The 26,161-nt window shown below is 36.7% G+C and overlaps 1 protein-coding gene across 10 annotated transcripts in view; it reads left to right on the forward strand.

Annotated features, from left to right (window-relative positions):
* The window catches only part of LOC141293364 (pleckstrin homology domain-containing family A member 6-like), a 121,712-nt gene that overhangs the window by 58,082 nt on the left and 37,469 nt on the right, over positions 1-26,161 (forward strand). For 8 of the 10 annotated variants that reach the window (XM_073825393.1, XM_073825390.1, XM_073825388.1 and 5 more), the window contains exon 6: positions 12,332-12,432. In XM_073825393.1, coding sequence (XP_073681494.1) covers positions 12,332-12,432 — 101 coding nt within the window. Of the gene's footprint in view, positions 1-11,905; positions 12,235-12,331; positions 12,433-26,161 lie in introns of those variants that run through there. The other 2 variants (XM_073825397.1, XM_073825396.1) reach the window with 1 other exon arrangement.

Raw genomic sequence — 26,161 nt, forward strand, 5'->3', positions numbered from 1 at the left:
TTTCAAATGCGATGAAGCTGCATTTTGGAAGTTCAAACTCGGGGACACCATAGAAGTCCATTATATGGAGAGAAATCCTGAAATGCTTTACTCAAAAAACATAATTTCCTTAAGTCTAAAGAAAGAAAGACATAAACATCTTGGATGACAAGGGAGTGAGTACATTATCTGTAAATTTTTGTTCTGAAAGTGAGCTACTCCTTTAAGTCAGAATTGTGAGATTCAATGCAATTCTGAGAACATACAGTATCAGTTTTTTCTCCTCAAAATTGGACTTGGCTTGCAATTGCGAGTCTGTATCATTCACAATTGCAAGAAATAAAGTCAGAATTGTGAGTTTGTATTACGCAGTTCTGAGAAAAAGTCAGAACTGTTAGTTTTTATCTTGCAAGTCTGACTTTATAACTCGCAATTGTGAGTTTGTATCTCAGAATTCTGACTTCATAACTGGCAATTCTGACTAGTGTTGTCACAGTACCAAAATTTCTGTATTCGGTACCAATACCAGTGAAAATCCACGGTTCTCGATACCAATTTCAATACTAAAGTAAAACACAATAACGTATTAATTGAACAACACACAATTTTTTATTAAAATACAATTGTTTTAATAAATATAAATTTTTATTATTAATAAAGTTAAATAAAAACAAAAACCAGTGCCATTCTTTATACTATCTTCCTCAATCTGCAGCTGTAAAAAAATATAATATACTTAAAGAAAGCAGTGTGCTAAGTCTGACCAGGTGTGACATTAGATCATTGACACCAGCAAATATTCATTTTCAGTAAATAACAAACCTCAGCTTTTTGTTATAATAACTTTATATAAGATTACATATATTGAGTCAAGTGTCTATCACAGATGGAAACTGCAGTATTAAAAACACTTTCCAATAAGATTTCATTTGTTAGATAACATGATCTAACAATAAACAGTAGTTACATGGCAATTATTCTTAAGGTTAGGCTAATTTTAACATTTACTAATGCATAAAATTATTTAATCTGCTAAACATGAACAAACATGAATGATCATGTGTTTGTATTAAATAACATTCACAAACATTAATTAATTTGTAAAAATATATTGTTCACTCAAGTTGATGTTAGATAATGGATGAATTTGATCTTAATGTAAAGTATTACCAAACTAAACAGGAGATAAAACGTGTTTTATTTGACTGTACCTTTATTTAATATGCAATAATGCAATAAATAATATATGCAATAATATTTATAACAGAAGCTATAAATATGAAATTAAATTGAAACTTACCTTACTTGAACTCTTTCATTTGATCCGGGAGTCTGTCTTTAAGGTGTTTTGTTAAGTTTAATTTGTTTCCTCCTTTTAAAAGAACCTAGACGACATTGTTTGCAAATTGTTTTTTAATGGCCTAAGAAAACACGGTACCGTAACATTTTCATTTTATTTAGTACCGACTTGGTACAAAAGTACTGGGACTTTTATCAACACTAATTCTGTTAATATCACAGACTTCTGAGAAAAAAGTCAGAATTGTGAGTTTGTATTCTGACTTTATAACTCACAATTGTACATTTAGATCATGGACTTTTGAGTTTGTGTCTCGTAATTCTGATTTTATAACTTGCAGAGTTTATATCATGCAGTTCTGAGAAAAAAAGAATTGTGAGTTTATATCTCGCAGTTTTGACTTTATAACTCGCAATTGCATGTTTACATCATGCAATTCTGAGAAAAGAGTCAGAATTGTGAGATAAAGAGTCTTAATAAGCTTTTCTATTTTTTACTCAGTGACCGAAGCAAGCTTCCTTAGCCTTCCACCCTCCAAAAAAGCTAGAAAAAAAACTTTCAAAACAATAACTTGTAGTATTTTTGTCAATTTTCTTGTAAAGTCAAAAATATATAGTTTGCTTATCCATAGGGACCATGTGACGTCACTGTGCTTTATCGCCGCCATTTTTGTGACCGCGCTACCTGTTTCAGTCACAACTACCAGAGGAAGATCAACAAAACTCCCAGAATGTTCACAACAAGGATACAATATGCCCAAGATCTGTTGTTCTGTACGCTGTAACAACAGTCATCAGAAAAAAACCTAGTTACAGTTTTATTCGTTCTCAGCAGTGCTTGAAGTGGGTCGGTATGCATATAGTCTTTAGCGTACCGGTGTCATTCACGCAGGTGCTTTTCACAGCAAGGGTGTTTTTTTCGGCACAATAAGAGTAGTGGAATAATAATTAATTATTGACTAAGATTGTGAATCAGTACATTAATACGAAAATAATGCCTTAAAATGAAAAGAAGCATTTTTTTTTGCGATTACATCATTTTGAACCGATCAATTCATAAGTCCAAAGATTTAGTAAACAAGAAAGCATTCGAACAGCAAGTTCAAAACAGTGGTAATGCAGAGAATAGTGACTTACTGTACATCCAGATGCCGTAAATTATTTGTTTCAGTGTATATTTGGCTTAAGAGCAAGAGTGTTTTATAGTTGAAGGTGTTTTAGAATATACGGTGTTTAGTGAATTATGAAAATTAAATAATAAACGCTAAACTATTTTACTACATAGCGTTCGTCATTACAACGCCTGCAGTAAAGAATGTACATGTAAAAAGGTTCTCAAAATAATCATATTTGTTTTGCTGAAACTATTTATGTACAACAAAGTTACACACAAACCATCGTCCCGAGTAAATGGTACCATTGTGAATTGTGACTGGCTGCACAAGTGGTGTAATAAACTAAACTAAATTAAACTAAAATGTTATTGCAGCCATATAGTTTGAATGAATAAAAACGCATATTTTAAATAAAGAAATCTCATGCTTTTGGTGCTTGAATTTGTGCTTCAATAATGAGATCCAGGTTTAGGAATACACAAGACGTGAAAGACTTCTTACATTAGGTAAATTTGATGTTTTCTTGGCTTGCTGGATGTTGGTCTTATGCTCAATAATCACATTTCTCTGCATTTGCCAAAACTAATTTGCCGAAATCTAAGCGCGGACTGTAAGGGGATAAGTGCCATCAGCGCGAGTCCCGTTCGCTGTGAAGTAAGTTAGTGACCAGCCGGCAGAGGATTCTTCAAGGTCTTAAAGCCTTCATCGAGCGACTACGTTCACAATGATGTACACTTTTTGTCCTAAAAGTACAATCAAGTCAGATATACAGTGTGAGAAGTAGTAGTAAAAAGTAATTTCTTATTTCAATTTATTATTAAATCTCATTTAGATGCGCTATGTCTGTTGTCATATCGGACACAAATATGGCGGCGAGCATAGCGGAAGTGACGTCTTTGGTACCCATGAATATATATTTAAGCTAAATTGTGTAATAGAGTAGCCTGGAAAAATCCAGACCCTAATCTATTAAGATTAAGGGTCTGGCATCGAGCAATGAAAACTGCCTAACTCGAGGGGCGGCACCAAGCATGCATTTGAAACTCTAACTGCACGCAATTGGACAATCACAACAATACACGCTTAGCTACCAGCAGAGCTAAATGATGTTTCATTAACAAAGTTCGGGAGAAGCACGTCAGATGCTTAGCGTAAACATCACAAGTCAATCAGCGCCATAGGTTTAAATACAGCTGACTCACCTCAATTCACTCGATGGTTTATCAGTAAACCTCCACCACCCCATCCCATCACTCCGAGTTCTCGCTACTCCTATTGGGGGGTACTCTGGGTTCGGGCCACTCCCGAGCTCGGAGCCCTTCACCAGACAGCACGCCAAACATGCACTACTATTCTCCGGCTAATTATATGTAAGCGTGAACTCGTGAACTGATAGATTAAACTCTTGCCGTATCCAGTCGGCAAAACAGCAAAAACGTCCTTCTTGCAAAGGAACGATTCGAGTTTTCGGTTTTCTGTTCCTCTTTTATATGGAAAGCCAAGTCTAACTCGTTCATTGTAGCGGCCAAAGCCGTTTCAAACAACTTGTTGTTCATCTGTAGCGACAGCGATCTTTCAAAGTTTACTATATGATTCGGACGTCTCAGTGCTGTCATCATCAGCTTAGCTCGCCTCTGTCCCGCCTACATCAGATACACCGATTTGATTGGTTCCCAGAATTGCTTACGTATTGCAGTAACTTGCATCATTGCTCGATGCCAGAGTGTCTTGCAGAGACAATTCAAATTGTGCTCTTGCGAGACCTCTGGATTTCCAGGGTAGTCATAGAGCTTATTTTCAGAGAATTTCTTTCTTGAATTAGGTATGTTTTTTTTTTTTACCACATGGGTAAATACTGTATTTTTTAATGCACACAATTTAAAAACCTCACAGATTTGAAACATTAAAAAAAAAATAATTGCAAGATATAAACTTACTATTCTAACTTTTTTTTCTCAGAATTTTGTTTATATCTCACAGTTATGACTTTATAACTCGCAATTCAGAGTTTATATCATGCAATTCTAAGAAAAAAGTCAGAACTGTGAGTGTATATTTTGCAATTTTGAATTTATAACTCGTAATTGCAAGTTTATATCATGCAATTCTAAGAAAAAGTCAGAATTTTGAAATTTTATCTCGCAATTCTGAGAACAGGATTCCGTAGCATTCCACACTAAAAAAAAAAAATCTAGAAAAAAACTGGTTACCTTAATGTAGCTTTTTTTTTTTTTCTTGTAAAAACATTCTTACAAAATATATGGTTTATAAAATTGCATAATAGAGCTTCTTATCAGTGAATTTCTTTCTTGAATTAGGTTTATTTTTCTTACCGGATTGGTAAAAACTGAGTTTTTTTTAATGCAGAAAATTAAAAAACCTCCAAAATTTGAAACAGTTTCTTCCAATTTGCCAAATAATAATACTTTTATGCTACTTTTGCATGCTTGAAGCTTCATTTTTCAGTCATTGTAATTGCATGGAAAAGACAACATTCTTTCTCCTGTTATATTCCACGAAAGAAAAGAATGAGGCTATGCTTGTAAATGCATCCTCAAAATGTTTAGACATTTTTATTTTAAGAAAAAAAAAAAAAACTGAAATACTGAACCAAATCAGTGTTCTCCATTTTCTTTCTTTCTTTTTTAATCATATATTCCTCTGTGTTCTCATTACTGAAAGGAACACTGTGCTTTCTCTTTGTGTCCTGTTTTCTGTCCCGCATTTTTTAAGTGATTTAAAACCCACATACTTTACAGTCTGGGAATATCAGTGAGTGATCTGTCTTCATATTTGCTGAAGAAGGTGTAACTACTTCATCATCTAGAAGATTATAAATCAAAACACAAAGTTATGTAATCGCAATGTTATTATAATTTTTTTTCATCTTATTACGTAAGCTTATGACAATGCTCTTGTCAGTGGTTCATTGTGCGTTGCTTAAAAAGCAAACAACATTGATGGCACTACTATTTAGTATTTATTCAGTAGTTTCGGTTTTAGATCCATTGACTGTGTTTATGTGTGTGTTCACCTGACCATAGCTGACAGCGATACTCTCTGAGGTAATGCAAATATGACTGTGTTCTGTGTTCTCAGAGTCTCCTAATGTCTCCTAATGTCAGACTTTTATAAAACTCACTCTTCACTCACTCTCGCTGTTGTTCTTAGAGTGTTCTCAGTTTTCAGAGACTGGCTCCTTGTTTCGGTGTATCTGTATTCTTGCATGTCATATCAGAAACAAACTTGTTTTGTGAGATTGTGACTGCCAATCACCCGTGTAAAAACAGAGCACCATGTGTTTCCTCAGAAGCATCATATCATAGTAGAATGGAAAAAGAGTTATCAAATTTACCATACAATGAAAACACATCATAATTGGCATATGATGATGCATTTGGCTTAGTAGTTGTTTGGTTGTTTTGTACATTTTTCTTGTGTGTGTGTATAAGGGATTGCTCACCCAACAATGAAAATTCATATTTTACTCACTTTTATGTAACTTCGACCACAGAAAATAAATTATTTTCAGTCATTTGGGTCCATTGTTGTTTTGGACCCCATTCACTTTTATTGTACAGGCGAAAACATTGTCATGTCATACTCACGAGAGTGAGTAAATAATAGCATTGAATTATCTTTGTGATTTAAAAACACGCTTTGAAGATCACTCCTGTCCTTGAAGACCTCCTATATTCCCATACGGAGTCTTCCAGACCATGATACTTTTTTCTTTGAACTACTACCTTACTGTCTTCATGCAAGCTTCTCCCCTTTGGCAGGGCATTTGATCTTAGGTTTTCTGAAGGGAGCGTAGACGGCCTCCCGGCTCTGCTTGAATACGCGTGTCATAGGGTTTGTTTGGGCTTATATAAAAAAAAAAGTGTGAAGGCTGTTGTCTGCTTCCACAAAGCATATTGAGGATAAAGCTGTCAACACATCAGCATCCGTAAGCCTCGCATGTGGATACTGTATGTTTACTTGTGTGCATTCTGTTGAATCATTTAAGCAAATCCAGCTTTCTCATTGGTCTCATTAATGCTTATTTGTAGTGTAAATTTGAGAGCCATTAGAGCTCTCTTACCCTATCACATCATAAAATGTTCCCAGCTCGGGCTGCAATTTAATCATAAACTTGAAGAACATCTGTGTATGCGTCTACCCTGAGGAGAAGGTCTGCAGTAATGGTTCTTGGCTGGATCAGGCAAAGCAGGTTTAATTATATTGGTGAGTGCAGCAAGCAAGGCCTGTGGGGCTACGGCTGCATGATTCAACCTTGTTGACTTTGCCCACGTCTTTCTGGCTAATTACTTCACACTGCTTCTCCATTACCCTTATATTCTGAAGGCAACATCAAAACACATGCTCAGTCCCAAAACTAGTGAGCTGCCCGCGGAGGGAGCCTTTTAAAGCTTCACAGGAGCACTCCTGACATCCTTCACAGAGAAAATGGTCCCAAATGCATTGCGGCAGCTTCAGTGAAAAAAATAAACACAAGGTTGCGGACAAAGCAAGAAGAATTGAACATAAATGTGACCGTGGACTACAAAACCACTCATAAGTAGCACGGGTATATTTTTTGCAATAGCCAACAAAATGTTCTTTTATGCCAGAAATCATTAGGATTTTAAGTAAAGATAATGTTCCATGAAGATATTTTGTAAATCTCCTACCATAAATATATCAAAACTTAATTTCCAGATTAGTAATATGCATTGCTAAGAACTTCATTTGGACTTTAAAGGTGATTTTCTCAATATTTAGATATTTTTGCACCCTCAGATTGCAGATTTTCAAATAGTTGTATCTCAGCCAAATATTGTCTTATCCTAACAAACCATACATCAATAGAAAACTTATTTATTCAATTTTCAGATGTTTTATAAATCTCAATTTCAAAAAATTGACCATTTGTGACTGGTTTTGTGGTCCAGGGTCACAAATAAGTTTTCAGTACTATTTCAGCATTGTTTTTTTTTTTAATTGATTTCAGTATATCAAATTATTATAGACACTACCGTTCAAAAGGTTAGGAGCAGTAAAAAAAAAAAACACTTTCTTTTGAAAGTTCTATTCCTCAGAAAATCCTAAAAAATTGTTTTCACAAAAATATCTAACAGCATGACTGGTTTAACATTGATGATACATGTTCTCGAGCACCAAATCTGAATATTAAAATAATTTCTAAAGGATCATGTGACACTGAAGACTGGAGTAATGATGCTGAAAATACAGCTTTGCCATTACAGGAATAAATTGCATTAAAAAAATGAAAATAGAGAACAGATATTTTAAATCATAATATTTCAGGAAATTGCTGTTTTTACTGTTTTGATCAAATAAATGCAGCCTTGGTGAGACTTATTTTAAAAACGTTAAACAACCTTACAGACCTCATGTTTATATATTTTTTAATTTGACAAAATATTAGTGTATATTTTGTTATTTTGTGCTATTCTAAATATTAAGTTTCTAGCTAAAATCAGACTCCAAATGCACTCAGTTTTTCTGAAAAAAACAATTCAAGATGATGGATAAGCTGAGATAGATTAATAATTGGACTGATAAGTATACTGAAAAGTATCAAGAATAATAGTTCAGTGTGATTTAATTTCCTTCTTTTGTATTTTAATGCTTATTAGAGAGTCATGTTAGCTTAGCAACATGCTAAAATAAAACTATTAAAATCAGTTTTAAGCAATTTTAAGAGTACTCCTACCTTTCCCATTTAGTAAGCAAGGAAGTGCATTATTTTTAAATTTCGGAATAGAACTATTCCTGTTTTGACCTAAATGTCTATTGAAATCAGAAAAATTAGGCTTATTGAAAATATGTGCCTCTGTATACATTCCTGCAAAACTGAAAAAAACAAACCTATATATACAAATCTCTGCCTTTGTCGTCACATATACAGCTTCATATGCATGAGTTTTCTAATTTAGTAGGTTTACTAAACATAATTACGGTGTTGCAGAAATTTATATAGAGGCACATAATTTCATAAGCCTGGGTTGGCAAAATCTTAGATGCAGTCCTAAAATGTCTCTTTAGAGTCAAAGTAATAAGTATGCCAACAAACGTAATGTCAACCCTCTTGTATAGTAATTAATTTTGCAACTACCGTACACAAAGATCATTGTACATTCAAAAACCTAGCCACATACAGCTGAACAGCATTACAATATTAATAGGAGTCACTGTTCGTAGCATAACACACTCCAGGAACACCAGGAAGTTTCTTTCCTTCCCCGATTGAATGGCTCAGAGGGTCATTTATTTAAAAATCACAATCAGCAGCACTCGGCGACTGGCTGTATCCCATACGTCTCCACAGCTGCCCTTAATATCTTGGCGACGGCGCTGTGTTTGGAGGCACAACACCCTACGTCCTCTTATCACCCCGGATCCATCTACCCAACTGTGCTGTGAAAAAGAGTTTGAGAATATGTGACAGAGCAATTTAATGCCTCAATTGGTATTCTGAACACAAGGAGACGATGAAAAATGGCCCGCTGTTGTCGGCGCTGCAGATATCAGAGCCGTATGCCAAGTACGAGGAAGAGAGGGTAACAGGAAAAAGAAATGAAACTTAGATGAAATGATTGGTAAATGTAAAAATTGATTCTGGGTTATGATTAGTAGTGTATTTTGACAAAAGTTGCTAAGTAACAGATTCTGAGAGACAAGTCGTTTCCTAAAATTTCCTGATGATTTACTCACCCCCATGCCATCCGAGATGTTCATGTCTTTCTTTCTTCATTCGAAAAGAAATTTAGGTTTTTCAGAAAAACATTCCAGGATTTTTCTCCATATAGTGGACTTCCATAGGGATCAACGGGTTGTTTCAATGCAACTTCAAAGGGCTCTACACAATCCTAGTCAAGGAATAAGGGTCTTACCAAGTGAAACGATCAGTCTTTTTCTAAAAATAAAATTTGTTTTTAACTACAAATGCTCGTCTTTTAAGGTGCACTCACAATGAAATCTTGCGGGCAACAAGGTCCATTGTCAATAGCGATCTGTTGGCCATCATGGCACATTTGCATGAACCCGCTGCAAAATCTACAAGATCAAGTGACTGGATTTTGTGGATTTTGTGTAGAAAAAGTTGATGAACAGCAGTAAATGTGACTCCATCTTTTGTGAAGGTTACATTATAAAATTATGAAATAATTACATAATAATTACATCTATAATAAGGCTCTTCTGCATGCTGTTTTTTTAGAATTGCCTCAGCTTTTGTATTGGCATTTAGCTGTTATTATGGAATGATTGATTGTGTTTGTGACTGATGTGTCAGCCCGTATTTTGCGTAACAGTTCTTTTGTAAAATGACCCATCGGAGAAAATACGTAAAAGCTTGGGCATAGTTCAGACTGAGTAAGAAAGAAAAAATCTGTATTTTTGCATTAGTTAACATGAACTAAGAATGAACAATACTTCCACAGCATGTATTAATCTTAGCATTTACTAATGCATTATTAAAATCACAAGTTGTGTTTGTTACATTAGATAATGCAATGTGAACTAACATGAGCAAACAGTGAACAACTATTTTTATTAACTTAACATTGACAAAATAGTGTAAATAAATGTATCGTTCATTGTTCGTTCATGTTAGTCAATACATTAACTAATTTGGGCTCCAGACAAAAAAATCGAGTAAGAAGCCAGAGATTCAAACTCTTATTAGACACATTATCACTGTCATAGTTTGTATGTTGTTGTTCCAGCCACGATGTCGCAGTCGCGGCTAGTTAGGGCAAAAACTCAGATTAAAGGAGTAGTTCACTTTCAGAACAAAAATTGAATGTACTCACCCCCTTGTCATCCAAGATGTTCATATCTTTCTTTCTTCAGTCGTAAAGAAATTATGTTTTTTTGAAGAAAACATTTCAGGATTTCTCTCCATATAATGGACTTCTATGGTGCCCCCGAGTTTGAACTTCCAAAATGCAGCTTCAAATGGCTCTAAACGATCACAGCCGAGGAAAGAAGGGTCTTACCTAGCAAAACTGTCGTTATTTTCTCAAAAAAAATTACAAATGTATATACTTTTTAACCTCAAATGCTCGTCTTGTCTATTCCAGTTCATGACAGTTAGGGTATGTCGAAAAACTCCCATCTAATTTTCTCCTCCAACTTCAAAATCACCCTACATCACTGTTTTACCTTTTTTTAACGAGTGTTTGATCTTCTTTGCTTGTTCACTTTGTAAACACTGTGTCGGTACTTCTGCAGCAACGGATGACAATTTTGAATTATGAGATGGAAGTTTTTCGACATACCCTAACTGTCATGAACTGGAATACATTTAGAGCTAGGCAAGACGAGCGTTTGAGGTTGAAAAAGTATATTAATTGTAAATGTTTTTAGAAAATAAACAATCGTTTTGCTAGATAAGACACTTCTACCTCAGCTGGGATCATTTAGAGCCATTTGAAGCTGCATTTAAACTGCATTTTGGAAGTTCAAACTCGGGGGCACCATAGAAGTCCATTATATGGAGACAAATCCTAAAATGTCTTCCTCAAAAAAAATATATTTTTTTTTTACGACTGAAAAAAATAAACAAATAAACATCTTGGATGACAAGGGAGTGAGTACATTATCTGTAAATTTTTGTTCTGAAAGTAAACTACTCCTTTAACATGGAAAAGATACCTTTTATCACGTGTCGCGGTAAAATGTTACCAAAAATAACAAATTTTGTAAAAATTGAGCAAAATTGTGAATATTTTCTTATTTTGTTGTCTAAATTTATGCTTGAAACTAGAGAAAACATTATGCCAACAGTAAGTAAAATAAATGAAATGAATACATTTATTTTCTAAAGCATGTTCATCTTACGCAGTTTTACTTGTCAGCTATATTTATTTTGTTTTATAATTTGTACTGGAAATAAAGATGAAAATGCTAGATTTTAGTAGTGTAGGTAACGAATAAGCATAGTAAAGTAGATTTTATGCAGACAGCTAGTCTGTAACCATATTATGTACCTAAACATAATAAATCAACCATAAAAAAAAAAACTCATATCTGTCAACCACAAATCTGAATATGTTACATTCCTTGTCTGTGTCTATACTGATTACAGCCCTGACAGACAGATTTAGATTCAATCTCCATTCATTCAATCTTCATTTCAATGTGTTTCCAAGCATATTCTGTTGTGGGGATAATAGACATAGGTTTTCATGTCAATATATGTTTCCTACACAGGATTGTTTTTGCCTAGGCTTTTGTTGACAGAATAATAGTCTCCGATTGGTTGTTCAATGCAGGTACAGCTGGTCGAGAGCCAGAATTCCTGCAGCACTGAGTCACTGAAGGATGATAGCTATCTTTCTCTCTCTCTATCTTGCTCGCATGCTCGTTCGCTCGCTCTCCCCACTTCTATACAGCACAAACACAACCTGCTCCACCCCTCCTTTCCCTCCGCCCCTCCCTGTCTCTCATTCACACACAAACACGCACACACGGCGCTGTCAGAACACACACATGCGCGGGTGGGTTCACTGCATTTCCCCGGCAGCAGCTCTCAGTACAGGAGATCGAGAGCGCGAACGCGAACGCGAACACTGGATCTCCATTGCGCTTCTGCTCGTGCTGAAAATTTAACGATGTGCTTTATTATTTAACCAGCCCGAGCGCTTCTCTCTTAGGCTGCGCGCCGCTGCTCGCTTCAGTGTCATTTGCGTTACGCGGAGATAAAAATGGATATCTATTATGGGATTCACCTGCAGTTTACCTGCTTTTCCATTACCACTGGCTGTCATCACCACCAGCATAGCGGCACACAAGTTGGACTTTTCTGATTTAGCACGGAATTAACATCTAGGTTGGATTACAGATGTTTTGTTTTTGTTTTTCATTTTTGACGTTTTTCAACTCATTAATGCTTATTTCTTTTTTTTAAAAATGTTTTTCCCATTCAGACGATAAGGAAGAAGTAGTCTTGGGCAGCCTTCCTCTTCTCAGCTTCAAGATTGGACCAGTTCAGGCATCGGACAACATCAGCCGCAAGTTTGCCTTTAAGGTTAGTGGTGCATTTTTGTTAACTGTTTTGAATGCTGTCAGGACAAGAGATGGGAGGAGTGACAGGTAAAGATGGTGTTCGGTGTCAGTGTAGGTCATGTGATCACTGGAAACGGTCTGAATTAATCATGATTCAATGACCGTGTGTCTGTTTTTAGTCAAAACCGTTGAATCTATATTTACCCTGATTGTGCACCCACACACACAGTGGACTTTGCATCTTTTCATGTGTTCCCGACTGTGTTTGCACACCATGTGCCAGAAGGGCAAACATAATGTCAGATTATATTTTCATCAGTATCCCAGGCAGCTGGGTTTGAGTACATAGACCTTTAGAGCACATATATATGAGAGATCTGTGATTTTTTTGATTGAGATACGCCCCTGGTTGCGCACTGAGAGAGCGTTGTTGTGGTGAGTTATCATAATTTAGGAAATAAGATTAAGCTTAGCCTGTTTGTGAGGCTTTATTAGATTATACAGGGTGCATTCTGGGTAGCATCTGAGGATGTGTTTTTGAACTGTTTATGGTTATAATATATGACTGTAGGTGTGCTCGTTCCACTTGTGGAGAATGTGAGACCGTTATGTGTTTGGTAACTGTGTTTATGTCTCTCGCCTCCGGCTCCACGGGGCCCCTAAGGGCTGGGCTGGAGATGCTCAAGAATCTGATGTCGTGTCTCTGCAGGTCTTGTTAGGTTTCTAGTAAAACTGCTTTTTTTATAGCACCTGGCTTTTCAAACTGACCAATAGGAGAGAAGTATGCGTGGCGAGGCACAGCTGAAGCGTTGGTGACCTTTGACTCGTATAAAACATGAATAACGTTTTTCTTAGAATTTACATACTTGAATATTTGGTTATATTTCAAATATTTATGATAGTAATTCTAAATATTTATATATACATTTTGGAATTTAATAGTTTGTGTTTTATATCTACTTTTTAATTAATTTTAAGAAATTCTGTGTTTATTTGACTTGTTTTAGTAATATTTGTTTGTACGCTACAGTTCAAAAGTTTAGGATCATTAAAGCTTCTTGTTTTGATCAAAATAATTTAAAATATCTGTTAAATAACTGTTTTCTATTTTAAAAGAAATATTTTGAATATTAGCTTTGCTCTTGTCAGAGCTGTGTTTCTGATTTAGGCTTTTTGAATATTTAGTTATTTAGATTCTTTATGCAAATATATGATTTAGATTTTACTGTCTTGTTTAGAATACTTAAAATAATAATTTTGAATATTCAGATGTACTGCAAAATGTATATACATTTGGGCTTATTTTGTATTTCATATACTTTTTAATTAATTTTAAGCAATTTTGTTTTTATTTGACTTTTTTTAATTAATATTTTTTTATATATTCAACAGTTTAAATGTTTAGGGTCATTATGATTTATTTAATGATTTTATAAGAAGTCACTTGCACTCAACAAAGCTTCTTTTCTTATCAAAAATAAAGTACAATAGTGATATTGTGAAATATTATTATCATTTAAATATCTGTTAAATAACTGTTTTCTATTTTAAAAGAAATATTTTGAATATTATAAATGATGAAATAAGCTTTGATTTTGTCAGAGCTGTGTTTCTGATTTAAGCTTTTTGAATATTTAGTTATTTAGATTCTTTATGCAAATATATGATTTAGAATTTACTGTCTTGTTTAGAATACTTAAAATAATAATTTTGAATATTCAGATGTACTGCAAAATGTATATGCATTTGGGCTTATTTTGTATTTCATATACTTTTTAATTAATTTTAAGCAATTTTGTTTTTGACTTTTTTTAATTAATATTTTTTATATATGCAACAGTTTAAATGTTTAGGGTCATTATGATTTATTTAATGATTTTATAAGAAGTCACTTGCACTCAACAAAGCTTCTATTTTTATCAAAAATAAAGTACAAATAGTGATATTGTGAAATATTATTATAATTTAAATATCTGTTAAATAACTGTTTTCTATTTTAAAAGAAATATTTTGAATATTATAAATGATGAAATAAGCTTTGCTCTTGTCAGAGCTGTGTTTCTGATTTAAGCTTTTTGAATATTTAGTTATTTAGATGATTCTTTATGCAAATGTATGATTTAGAATTTACTGTCTTGTTTAGAATACTTAAAATAATAATTTTGAATATTCAGATGTACTGCAAAATGTATATACATTTGGAATTTAATATTTTGTATTTCATATACTTTTTAATTAATTTTAAGCAATTTTGTGTTCATTTGACTTGTTTTATTAATATTTTTATATATGCTACAGTTCAAAAGTTGAGTCATTATGATTTATTTAATGATTTTATGAGAAGTCACTTGCAATCAACAAAGCTTCATTTTTTGATCAAAAATAAAGTACAAACAGTGATATTGTGAAATATTATAATTTAAATAACTGTTAAATAACGGTTTTCTATTTTAAAATAAAGAAATATATTTTAATATTATAAACAATGAAATAAGCTTTGCTCTTGTCAGAGCTGTTTTTCTGATGTAGGCTTTTTGAATATTTAGTTATTTAGATGATTTAGAATTGACTGTCTCATTTAGAATACTTAAAATATAATTTTGAATATTCAGATGTACAGCAAAATGTATATACATTTGGAATGTATTATTTTGTATTTTATATATGCTTTTTAATTAATTTTAAACAATTTTGTGTTTATTTGAATTGTTTTATTAATATTTTTTTATATACGCTACTGTTCAAAAGTTAAGGGTCATAATAATTTATTTACTGATTTTATAAGAAGTCACTTGCACTCATCAAAGCTTTTTTTTAAAATCAAAAATAAAGTACAAATAGTGATATTGTGAAATATTATTATCATTTAAATAACTGTTCAATAACGGTTTACTATTTTAAAATAAAGAAATATTTTTAAATATTATAAACGATGAAATAAACTTTGCTTTTTTCAGAGCTGTTTCTGATTTAAGCTTTTTGAATATTTAGTTATTTAGATGATTCTTTATGCAAATATATGATTTAGAATTTACTGTCTTATTTAGAATATTCAAAATAATAATTTTGTATATTCAGACGTACTGCAAAATGTGTATACATTTGAAATTTAATATTTTGTATTTTATTTATGCTTTTTAATTAATTTTAAACATAATTTTGTGTTTATTTGACTTATTTTGTTAATATTATTCATATGCACTATTAAAGCTCAAAATGTATTTCATGATTTTTAAAAAGTCTTTTACGCTTAGCAAGGCAGCATTTATTTGATCAAAAAATAAAGTAAAAACAGTGATATTGTAAAATAATTTAAATAACTGTTAAATAATTGTTTTCTATTTTAAAATAAATATAAATGTTTTAATATTGTAAATGATAAAATAAGATTAGCTTTTGTCAGAGCTGTGTTTCTCAACTTTTTGAATATTTAGATGATTATGCAAAAATATGATTTAAAATGTACTGTTATATTTAGAATACTTAAGATAGTTTTTAATATTCTGGTGTACTCATATCATTTTGGAATTTTATATTTTGTATTTTATCTATGCTTTTTAATTGATTTTGAGCACTGTAAATTTGTGTTTATTTGACTTGTTTTATTAATATTATTCATATACACTACATTTAAAATTTTAGGGTCAATGTGATTTATTTAATGATTTTAAAAAGAAGTCTTACGCTCAACAGGGCTGCATTTATTTGATCAAAATTTACTGCTATATAAGGTAATATATAAGATAATAATTTAGAGTTTCAGGTGTAATCATATATACATTTTGAAATTTAATATTTTGTATTTTATAAAAGATTTTAATTAATTTTAAATAATTTTGTGCTTATTTGACGTATTTTATTAATATTATTCATATACACTACAGTTCAAAAGTGTAGGGTCAATATGATTTATTTAATTATTTTGAAAAGAAGTCTCTACACGTAGCAAGGTTGCGTGTATTTAATAAAAAAATACTGTAAAACCGTGATATTGAAAAATTGTATTTAAAATAACAGATATTCTATAATTCATAATATAATTTTTTTTTATTACGCATTATTTATGAAGTATAAATACTTAAATATTATTTATTTGAGAACACTTTACAATAAGGTGTCAGATATTAACTACTAGTTCACGTTAACTAATGAACCTTTTTGTAAAATGTTATTTTTATAATTTATTTAGACATATCTTTCCCCTTCACATTATCATAGACAACTCCTATCTAATATAGTCTAGCATATGGCATGGTCTTTGCATAATGTTGCTGTTGTCCATTAACTAATATTGATTTTTCAAGAAAGAGGTGGTTTGTATTTTTACTATTTTATTTGGTTTACACATCACACATTTACTTCATCTGGTTTGGAGACATCACCATTACAGCTTGACTAAAACCCATGTCTGCCTCTCCACGTGTTTTTGAAAACAAATCCAAAGCTGTGCAGTCTCCTACAAAAAAAAGAGACTATTTTATACTCCAGAGATATATTTGCAGAACAAAGCAAACTATCAGTCACAAGTATCCAGTAGCTTCTTACATCTGCACCTTGAGGCAAAAGGTGTGCAATGTGTCTTTTCCATATAACAGACCCCCATGGTGCAGTTTCGGCCACGTCAGCCCAGATCAGTGTCCTTTTTATGGCAGCCATAATAAAAAATCATGCCACTATCATATATGTCACACTATATCTCTAAAAATGACTTGTGTATGTTTCGAACCTATAACCTAGCTTGGTGTTAATAATTAACCAGGAAATACTGAGACGTGTTTGTTGTGTGTGTGAGGGAGAAAGAAAGGTGTGTTTAGTCAGCCATTCTTCATCATGCTCTGCGACAGTGAGCGGTTACATGTATCATGTTGCCTTCACAAAAGATCTCGAAACATGTCTGACGCAGTGCATCTTGCCCTGGGTCTTTTTATTCAGAGTCTTCTGTAAGTGTTGCCAATTCTTTTATGAAGTCCTTCACTAGTGTGCAAGGATCAAAACTGGTGTTTGGCCTCCGGGTTCAGGATATTCTTCAGTTTCACATTGTGGAGTCTAATACTTTCTGGCTTTGCATACCTGTGTGTGTGGATACTTAGATACACTTCTAAGGGATCTTACGAGTGTAATATTGCATTTATACAACAATTTGACGACACAAGTGTGTAAATACATAAGAAACAACAACAGGGTGTCTTCCAAAACCCTGCTATGTGCAAGCTACTTCCTTCCACCATGGATTCAAATTTCAGTTTAACAGCTGAGCCCAAGCCTCCGTTACTAATTCGAAAATGTCACTTTAGAACTGGTAACAAAGAAACGTTGAGTTGCTTCGTTGAAAGCTTATTGTATTACTGTATTAAAAGCTCACTGTATTATGTAGAGTCGAGTATCTGAGCGAGTGTGATTACCTGCATCTGATACAGCAGTCATTCTTCAGCTCAATCTCAAATTCACAACAAAACATTAGTTTGAATGTCCGCTGAGAAAAGCGATATCTTTGTTGTACTATCTTTTCATCTGCTAAGACAGCGCTGCACATTGCATTTATTGGCTGCATCTTACAACTTAATAACTTGTTTACAACCATGTTTCAGTCTCTTTCAAAATAAAAGTCCTTAATGCCGACTCACTCATTAAAACAGTCTCTTGTCGCCATCTAAAATACGTTAGGCTGTCGAACAATTAAAAACTAATTACATTTTTTAATTGTTGACAGAGTAGCTTATTTCAGATAGCTCGAGGTAAACATTTATATGTGTGTGTGTGTGTGTGTGTGTGTGTGTGTGTTTTGTTCTCTTTGGTTATTTTTCTTTTACTCCCTCTCTCTTGTTCCTATGTCCCAGTATAGAGCTGCTGCATTATTAATGAGTGCTGGTTGTGTAACTGCTGTGCAGTTGGAACACTTTCAGCCTAAGATTCGTCTTTTCTCTGAGGAATGAACGGCAGAAACATGAAAGATCAGGAGGTGAGTCTGCGACTCATCAGACTTACAGCTGAGAAATACTTTCTGCAAGGAAAAGTCCTCAGCAGCCGAACCACGCACAGAACCTGCATGTGGGATGCAGAGATACAGGCAGACAGCTCTCATATAGTTTGTAATAGAGTCATGATAGACATATTTCCCTATGGTAGGGCGGACTATTAAAACATGGTTTTGCAGCCAAACTGGAAGAGCTGTTGACGGCAATTTGGATCAAACCTCTCCTTCTCACTTGTCTCAGCAGTCGCTGTTGTCTGTCCCGATTTCACTTTGTTCTTCCCAGTAGCCCTAGGCGGGTTACCTTGTCCTGGTGTGCGTGGCTGAGGTGTCTCTCTTATCAGACATGTGGACTCTGTCTGTTTGCCGTGTATGAAGTACACATCAGAGCGTTCAGAACAGCCAAAGAGTGTGTACGTGTGTGTTTGTGAAGTATGGTGGGAGACAGGACACACACACAAGGAGCCGTCCAGCCCTGTATGATGCCTAGTCATTAAAGGTTGCTGTAATCATTCATTTTGCAGCTCTCCCCCATATTTTTGCTGTTTTTTAGCTCGTGCTGTTAAATGCTTTGTCAACATGTTGGAGAGAATCAGACTCAGTGTCACAAGGAGGAGTCAGAGACGTGCGGATCCATTTGCAAGGCTTTATTAGAATAGTCAACAAGCAGGAGTAAACGCCAGGAAACAGGAACAACGTAGGTAATCCGGGAAACAGTTCAATAATCAAGCAGTGGTCGCAAATGGCAGGCAGCAGGAATCAAAAACGGGGTACACAGTCCAGAGTCATACACAGGCAATCCAATCCAGAGAAACACGCTTAGAATAATGACCATGGGAACAATTAGACTTCGCAAGGTGGCTGTGTGTGAGAGTGGCTTAAATGCAGTCAGTAAATGTGAAACAGGTGTTTGCAGCAATCAGATCAGTGGGAAATGAGGAACAGATGTGTGCAGTGATTGGTGCAGTGGCTTATGGGGATTGTAGTCCATGAAGTGTGGTGCAAGAGTTCATGATGACAGGGAAGACCAGATACGTTACATAGCCCCTCCGCAAGGAGCGGCTTCCAGACGCTCTAACCACCTTAACCATCTTGAGGGTGGTGGAGCGGAGGCGGAACAGGGGGAGGGATGGAGGGCCAGGTCCATGTAGTGGTACTGGAACCACGAAATGAGGCGGAGCCGACGGAGGGAGAAGCCATGGAGGAGGAAGGGTTGGCTCCTGCATGGGGCCGACCGACGGAGGTAGAGCCGGTGGAGCCCGAGGCGGAACCGGAGAGTCGATGGTCCTGGGCGACACAGAGGATCCGGAGGGCCAAGGCGGAACCCAAGGCTCTGGCGACCCCGGCGGAGATGGAGGTCCGGAGGTACGCAGCGGAGCCGGAGTGACAGAGGATCGAGGCTGTGCCCACGGGAGGGAGGAGGTCCACAGAGCCGGCAGGACGGAGTGACGAGGCGCAGCCGGAGGAGTAGAGTCCAGAGGCGAAGGTGGGGTGACGACTGACCGGGGCGGAGCCGGAGAGACGATGGAGCCCGGAGGAGCTGTTGGGCCGACGGCCGACAACGGAGACGAGGGAGCACAGAGCCGGGGTGGAGCCGCAGGGTCGGAGGACCGAGGTGGAGTCCAGGACTCTGAGACTGGAGGTGATGGTGAGGGGTCCTTCAGTCTGGACACCGATGGCGACTGGCAGTCCCACGGCAAGTCCTCTGCCACGAAGGTGGGATGGGGGTGAGTAGAGGGACTGTCAGGAGACAGAGGTGGCAGGACTGGAGCAGCAGGGAGGGTGGGTGGGAACAGTCCATGCTTGAGCTCCGTGACCAGAACCGGGCAGACAGGAATCTCAGGACGACTGGATGTAACCAGCGGAGTCTCTGGAAAGCTGGGCGGAACCAGCGGAGGCTCTGGAATGCAGGGCTGAACCAGCGGATTGTCTGGAAGGCGGGGCTGAACCAGCGGAGTCTCTGGAAGGCTGGGCGGAACCAGCGGAGTCTCTGGAAGGCAGGGCTGAACCAGCGGAGTCTCTGGAAGGCTGGGCTGAACCAGCGGAGTCTCTGGAAGGCTGGGCAGAACCAGCGGAGTCTCTGGAAGGCTGGGCGGAACCAGCGGAGTCTCTGGAAGGCTGGGCGGAACCAGCGGAGTCTCTGGAAGGCTGGGCGGAACCAGCGGAGTCTCTGGAAGACTGGGCGGAACCAGCGGAGTCTCTGGAAGGCAGGGCTGAACCAGCGGAGTGTCTGGAAGGCTGGGCTGAACCAGCGGAGTGTCTGGAAGGCAGGGCTGAACCAGCGGAGTGGAGCGGAGCTCTTGTGAAGCGGGCTCTGGACGACGCTCTTGTGAAGCGGGCTCTGGAGAACTGGACGACCCCAGCGGAGATTCAGGAGGGCTGGGCGTCTCCAGCGGAGACTCTGGAAGAGCAGGCTCTGAGCGAGCGGTCACTGGAGGGCGCTCTGGCGGCGCAGTCACTGGAGGACGCTCTGGCGGCGCAGTCACTGGAGGGCGCTCTGGCGGCGCAGTCACTGGAGGGCGCTCTGGCGGCGCAGTCACTGGAGGGCGCTCTGGCGGCGCAGTCACTGGAGGGCGCTCTGGCGGCGCAGTCACTGGAGGGCTGGTTGGGAGACCAGCTGCTCGAACCGACAGCAGCGGTGGGTCCTCCACGCTAGAAATTAGCCTTTTCCACCCCGTGGTAAAGTGTGGCTGCTGTGGTTCTGGGCTAGCAGACCTCTTGTGCTGTGGCTCTTCTAGAGCTCTCACAGTAAGCGGAGAGCCGCATAACACCAACGCATAATTCATAAAGTCCTCCACCGAACACTTAAATTCCCCTCCAGGCAACAGCGATTTAATGGGTTCATTGAGTCCAAAGCGGAATAAGTCCCTCAGCCATACTTCATCATACAAAGGTACTTGAAGTGATAACCTACGAAACTGTAGTACATAATCCTCAATGGGAAGATCTTCCTGTCGGAGGAGCAGAAGTTGGTCGACTGGGTCCATGTTGTGATGCTGGTGGTTGAATAAAGCCGCTGGATCCGGGTGTGGCGAAGTCTTCTGTCACAAGGAGGAGTCAGAGACGTGCGGATCCATTTGCAAGGCTTTATTAGAATAGTCAACAAGCAGGAGTAAACGCCAGGAAACAGGAACAACGTAGGTAATCCGGGAAACAGTTCAATAATCAAGCAGTGGTCGCAAATGGCAGGCAGCAGGAATCAAAAACGGGGTACACAGTCCAGAGTCATACACAGGCAATCCAATCCAGAGAAACACGCTTAGAATAATGACCATGGGAACAATTAGACTTCGCAAGGTGGCTGTGTGTGAGAGTGGCTTAAATGCAGTCAGTAAATGTGAAACAGGTGTTTGCAGCAATCAGATCAGTGGGAAATGAGGAACAGATGTGTGCAGTGATTGGTGCAGTGGCTTATGGGGATTGTAGTCCATGAAGTGTGGTGCAAGAGTTCATGATGACAGGGAAGACCAGATACGTTACACTCAGCTGTGGCTGTAACCTTCCTGCTATGTTGCATGTGCATTTTTCCAGCTGTTTGCCTTCGCCCAGCTGTGTTGCAGGTTGAGCAGCTGGGATAGAAGCTTTTTAATTTATAACAAAAATAACACTTATGGATATGTATTTCGTGTAAATATATTTTTTGGTATTTTTGGTACATTTTTGGTATTCTGACAACCCCACTTTTGACAAGCTTGTTTATCTACACAAGCATGTCTCACATCACTGCCCCCTGGACTCTTGGATCATAAAACATATGAATCAAAAACAAGAGAGTTCGGTTTACTAGCTCTGCATGAAATTGAGAGAAACCAACAGAATGACAGAGGCAGGGAGATTGGTCTGTCATTTCCAAATCTGCTGAGGCTTGACTGTCTGCTCAAAAAGTCGACACATTTTTTGTGTCACGCTCAAATCGACTACTATCTGATGTATCGAGTGTTGACAGGTGAACTGCTCACTCCCTGAGCTTTTCTTCCCAGATGGGAAATAATACAGGGGAATTTACTAATAATGAATTGCGCTATTCGTAGCACAAAGTGTTTATAATTATAAAAATGACAGTTTGTAAAAATAATGACATTTAGTTTAAATCCTTACAGATTTCAGTATGTTAAGTGACAAGTTTTGCAAATAGTTTGAAAGTTTGAAATACCACATGCTTAACTAAGCCCTACAATTGAAAGAGACCACAATTGGTTTCTCTTGGAAATAATAAAAATATGTATTCTCACTAAAATGTATTTTTCATTTGTGATACACGCTCCGAAGTTCCAATCTGAATCAAGGAACCCGATCTGAATCAAATGATTTTCGATACGTTCTCCAAATTCCGTTCTGAGTCAAATGATTCACGATACACTTTCAGAAAGTCCCAATCTGAATAAAATAATTGGCAATATTCTCTTTGAATTTTCTAATCTGAATCAAATGATTCGCAAACCCATTCCAAAGACCCTGTCTGAATCAAATGATTGGCGATACGTGTTCCGAAGTCCCGATCTAAATCAAATGATTTGCGATACATGCTCCAAATTCTGATCTGAATCAAATGATTTGCAAACCCACTCTGAAGTCCCAATCTGAATCAAATGATTAGTGATACATGCTCAGAATTCTGTTCTGAATCAAATTATTCATGATATGCATTCCAAAATCCAGATCGGAATCAAATGATTCACTAAATGCTCTTTGAAGTTCTAATCTGAATCAAATGCTTTGTGAAGCCGTACCGAAGTACTGATCTGAATCAGATGTTTTGCGATAAGCGTTACGAAGTCCCGATCTGCATCAAATGATTCGAGATACACACTCCTAAGTTCCGATCTGCTTTACATGATTCGTGAACCCGCTCCGCAGTCCCAGTCTGAATCAAATGATCTGCGATAAGGGCTCCAAATTCCAATCTGAATCAAATAATTCGCTATATGCATTCAGAAGACCTGTTCTGAATAAAATGATTTGTGATACGCACTCTGAAGTTCCAATCTGCATCTAATAATTCGCAAACCCACTCCAAAGTCCCAAACTGAATCAAATGATTTGCGATACACGTTTTGAAGTTCACATCTGAATCAAATGATTCCTCGACCCATTTTAAAGTCCCGATCCGAATCAAAAGATTTGCGACACACATTTTGAAGTTCAGATCTGAATCACATGATTCCTCGACCCATTTTAAAGTCCCGATTTGAATCAAATGATTCACAATATGCACTTCGAAGTTCCGATCTAAATCAAATAATTTGCGAACACACTCCAAAATCCCGATCTGAATCAGATGATTTGCAATACACACTTTGAAGTCTCAGCTAAATCAAATTATGATTGAAAAAATGAAAAAATCAGACCTTTGTTTTGTATGGGTTTAGTTAGATTTTTTTTTAGTTTAGTTTTGTTTTGTTATGTTTCAAGATCATGTCTGAGGCCTATCAGAAATCCCATATAAGATGTAGCAGCATTGTATTGTGTTGTGAAAAGCCAAGTTGGAATAACTCAGCCATGGGTCAGAGCTGAGATGGAAAAATGTGTCAGTGGATATTATACTCAAAGGAAATAAGCTAAAGTGGCTTTCAATGTGGCCTGTTGAAATAAATGATCCAACATTAACAATAAATTGGCCCTCTTGGACATTAGATTAAGTCTACAGTGTAAACACGGTTCTTTTCCACCACTATGTAATAGATCTTTGTAGCTAATGTGTCCTGGGCCGCACCTCTGTGCCAGTGCCATAGGAGACAGAGAGTTCTTGGCACAGGGACTGACAACAAAACAAACTCCGATTACGACAAGACTACTGTTATGTAGCTTGACCTTCCTTTAGATGCAATAAACGGGTGAAACGTATGTCAGTCTTATCAGATAATCTGTTACTCTGATCTGTTACCATCACTTGCATCAGCAAATGTACAAAAAGCAGGCATCATAATACTATGAGATCCTACACAGAGCAAGATTCTTATACATGCTTTCCGGTTTTCACATGCGTAGGCTTATCTCCCCAGGCTAGTTACAGTGATCTTGTGTTTGTTCTTGTCTATGGTCAGACCAAGCCTGTGGTATTCCTGAGGACGATATTGAGCTCTCATGTTCCTGAGAGAACTACGCACGTTATTTCGCTTCACACACCAACGATGACAGACATTTTCAATTAGGTCATAATTAAGGTTTAACTAAATATAGTCTTGCACTGACATACTATGTGACAGGAAGTCAGTGATTCTTTCTGATTTGTAAAGAAGAAGAGGCGTCTGTGCTTGTTTGGACAGAAGAGTACCTGGTAGTTAAGAGGAGGCCTCAGTCTGACATGTGACGCCACTTTAAACGCAAATGTCTCCCATAGACCATAAATATGTCTCCAGGATGCACTAGGACTCAGGTGACTATTTGAACCCACCTTTGAGGAAGTGATTTACAAGCATTGAAGCATCACTAAAACCTGTTTATGTTGCTAAAATGGCAGGTTTATTCAAAGGAGAAGTTCACTCCCAGAACACAAATTCACAGACTCACCCTCTTGTCATCCAAAATGTTCATGTCTTTCTTTCTTCAGTCTTAAAGAAATTACGATTGTTGAGAAAAACATTTCAGGATTTCTCTCTACATAGTGGACTTCTATGGTGCCCCCAAGATTGAACTTCCAAAATGCAGTTTTAATTCATCTTCAAAGGGCTCTAGCCAAGAAAGAAGCCAAGAAAGAAGGGTCCTATCTAGCAAAACGATCAGTTATTTTCTAAAAAATGTGACAATTTATATACTTTTTAACCTCAAATGCTCGTCTTGTCTAGCTCTGCGTGAACTGTGTATTCTGGTTCAAGACAGTTAGGGTAGGTTGAAAATCTCCCATCTCATTTTCTCCTCCAACTTCGAAATCATCCTACATCAAGTACCGACCCAGTGTTTAAAATGGCCTTTACAAAAATGGTTGGAGAAGAAAATTTGATTCCGATCTACCCTAACTGTCATGAACCGGAATACACAGAGACAAGATGAGCATTTGAGGTTAAAAATTATTTAAATTGTATGTTTTTTTTAGGAAATAACCAATCGTTTTGCTAGATAAGACACTTCTTCCTCAGGTGGGATTGTTTAGAGCCCTTTGAAGCTGCATTTAAACTGCATTTTGGAAGTTCAAACTCAGGGGCACCATAGAAGTCCACTATATAGAGAAAAATCCTAAAATGTTTTCTTCAAAAAAAGACTGAAGAAAGATTTTCTGTAGATTTTTTTTCTGGAAGTGAACTTCTCCTTTAAAGCAATATAATCGTCATTTACTCTCTCTCATGTCATTCCTATTTTATTTTATTTTTTGTGTTGTATTTATGATAAAAGTCATTGGGGTCAAAAACAAACCTAAAACCTGAAAAAAAAAAACACTAAAAGTATGCTTTTTATGTTCCACAGACAAGTAAATATCAAACAGAATGGCATGTAGTGAGTAAATAATGACTGAATTTTCATTTTTTTAGTGATCTGTCACTAAGGGAGTTCTTTGGGTGCAGTCGAAGTTTCTGTTTCATAATACTTATGTCTCAAATACTTGATTCTGATTGGACATTCTTGAGATTTAGCAGTCAGATAATACCATGAACTTCACTTGACCTCTTTAAATGATAACATCACACTTTGAATCATCATATTGGTGACAACTTGACAAATTAGAAACAGATAAATCATGATCATGCCACTCCAGCTCATCATGGTTCATTTGTCATGCGTCTTCACAAAGCAGTGTCAAATTCCTTTTGCATACTTACAAATTGCCAAACACCTCTTCCTCCTA

This window comes from Garra rufa, chromosome 20, assembly GCF_049309525.1.
Source record: "Garra rufa chromosome 20, GarRuf1.0, whole genome shotgun sequence".
NCBI lineage: Eukaryota > Metazoa > Chordata > Actinopteri > Cypriniformes > Cyprinidae > Garra > Garra rufa.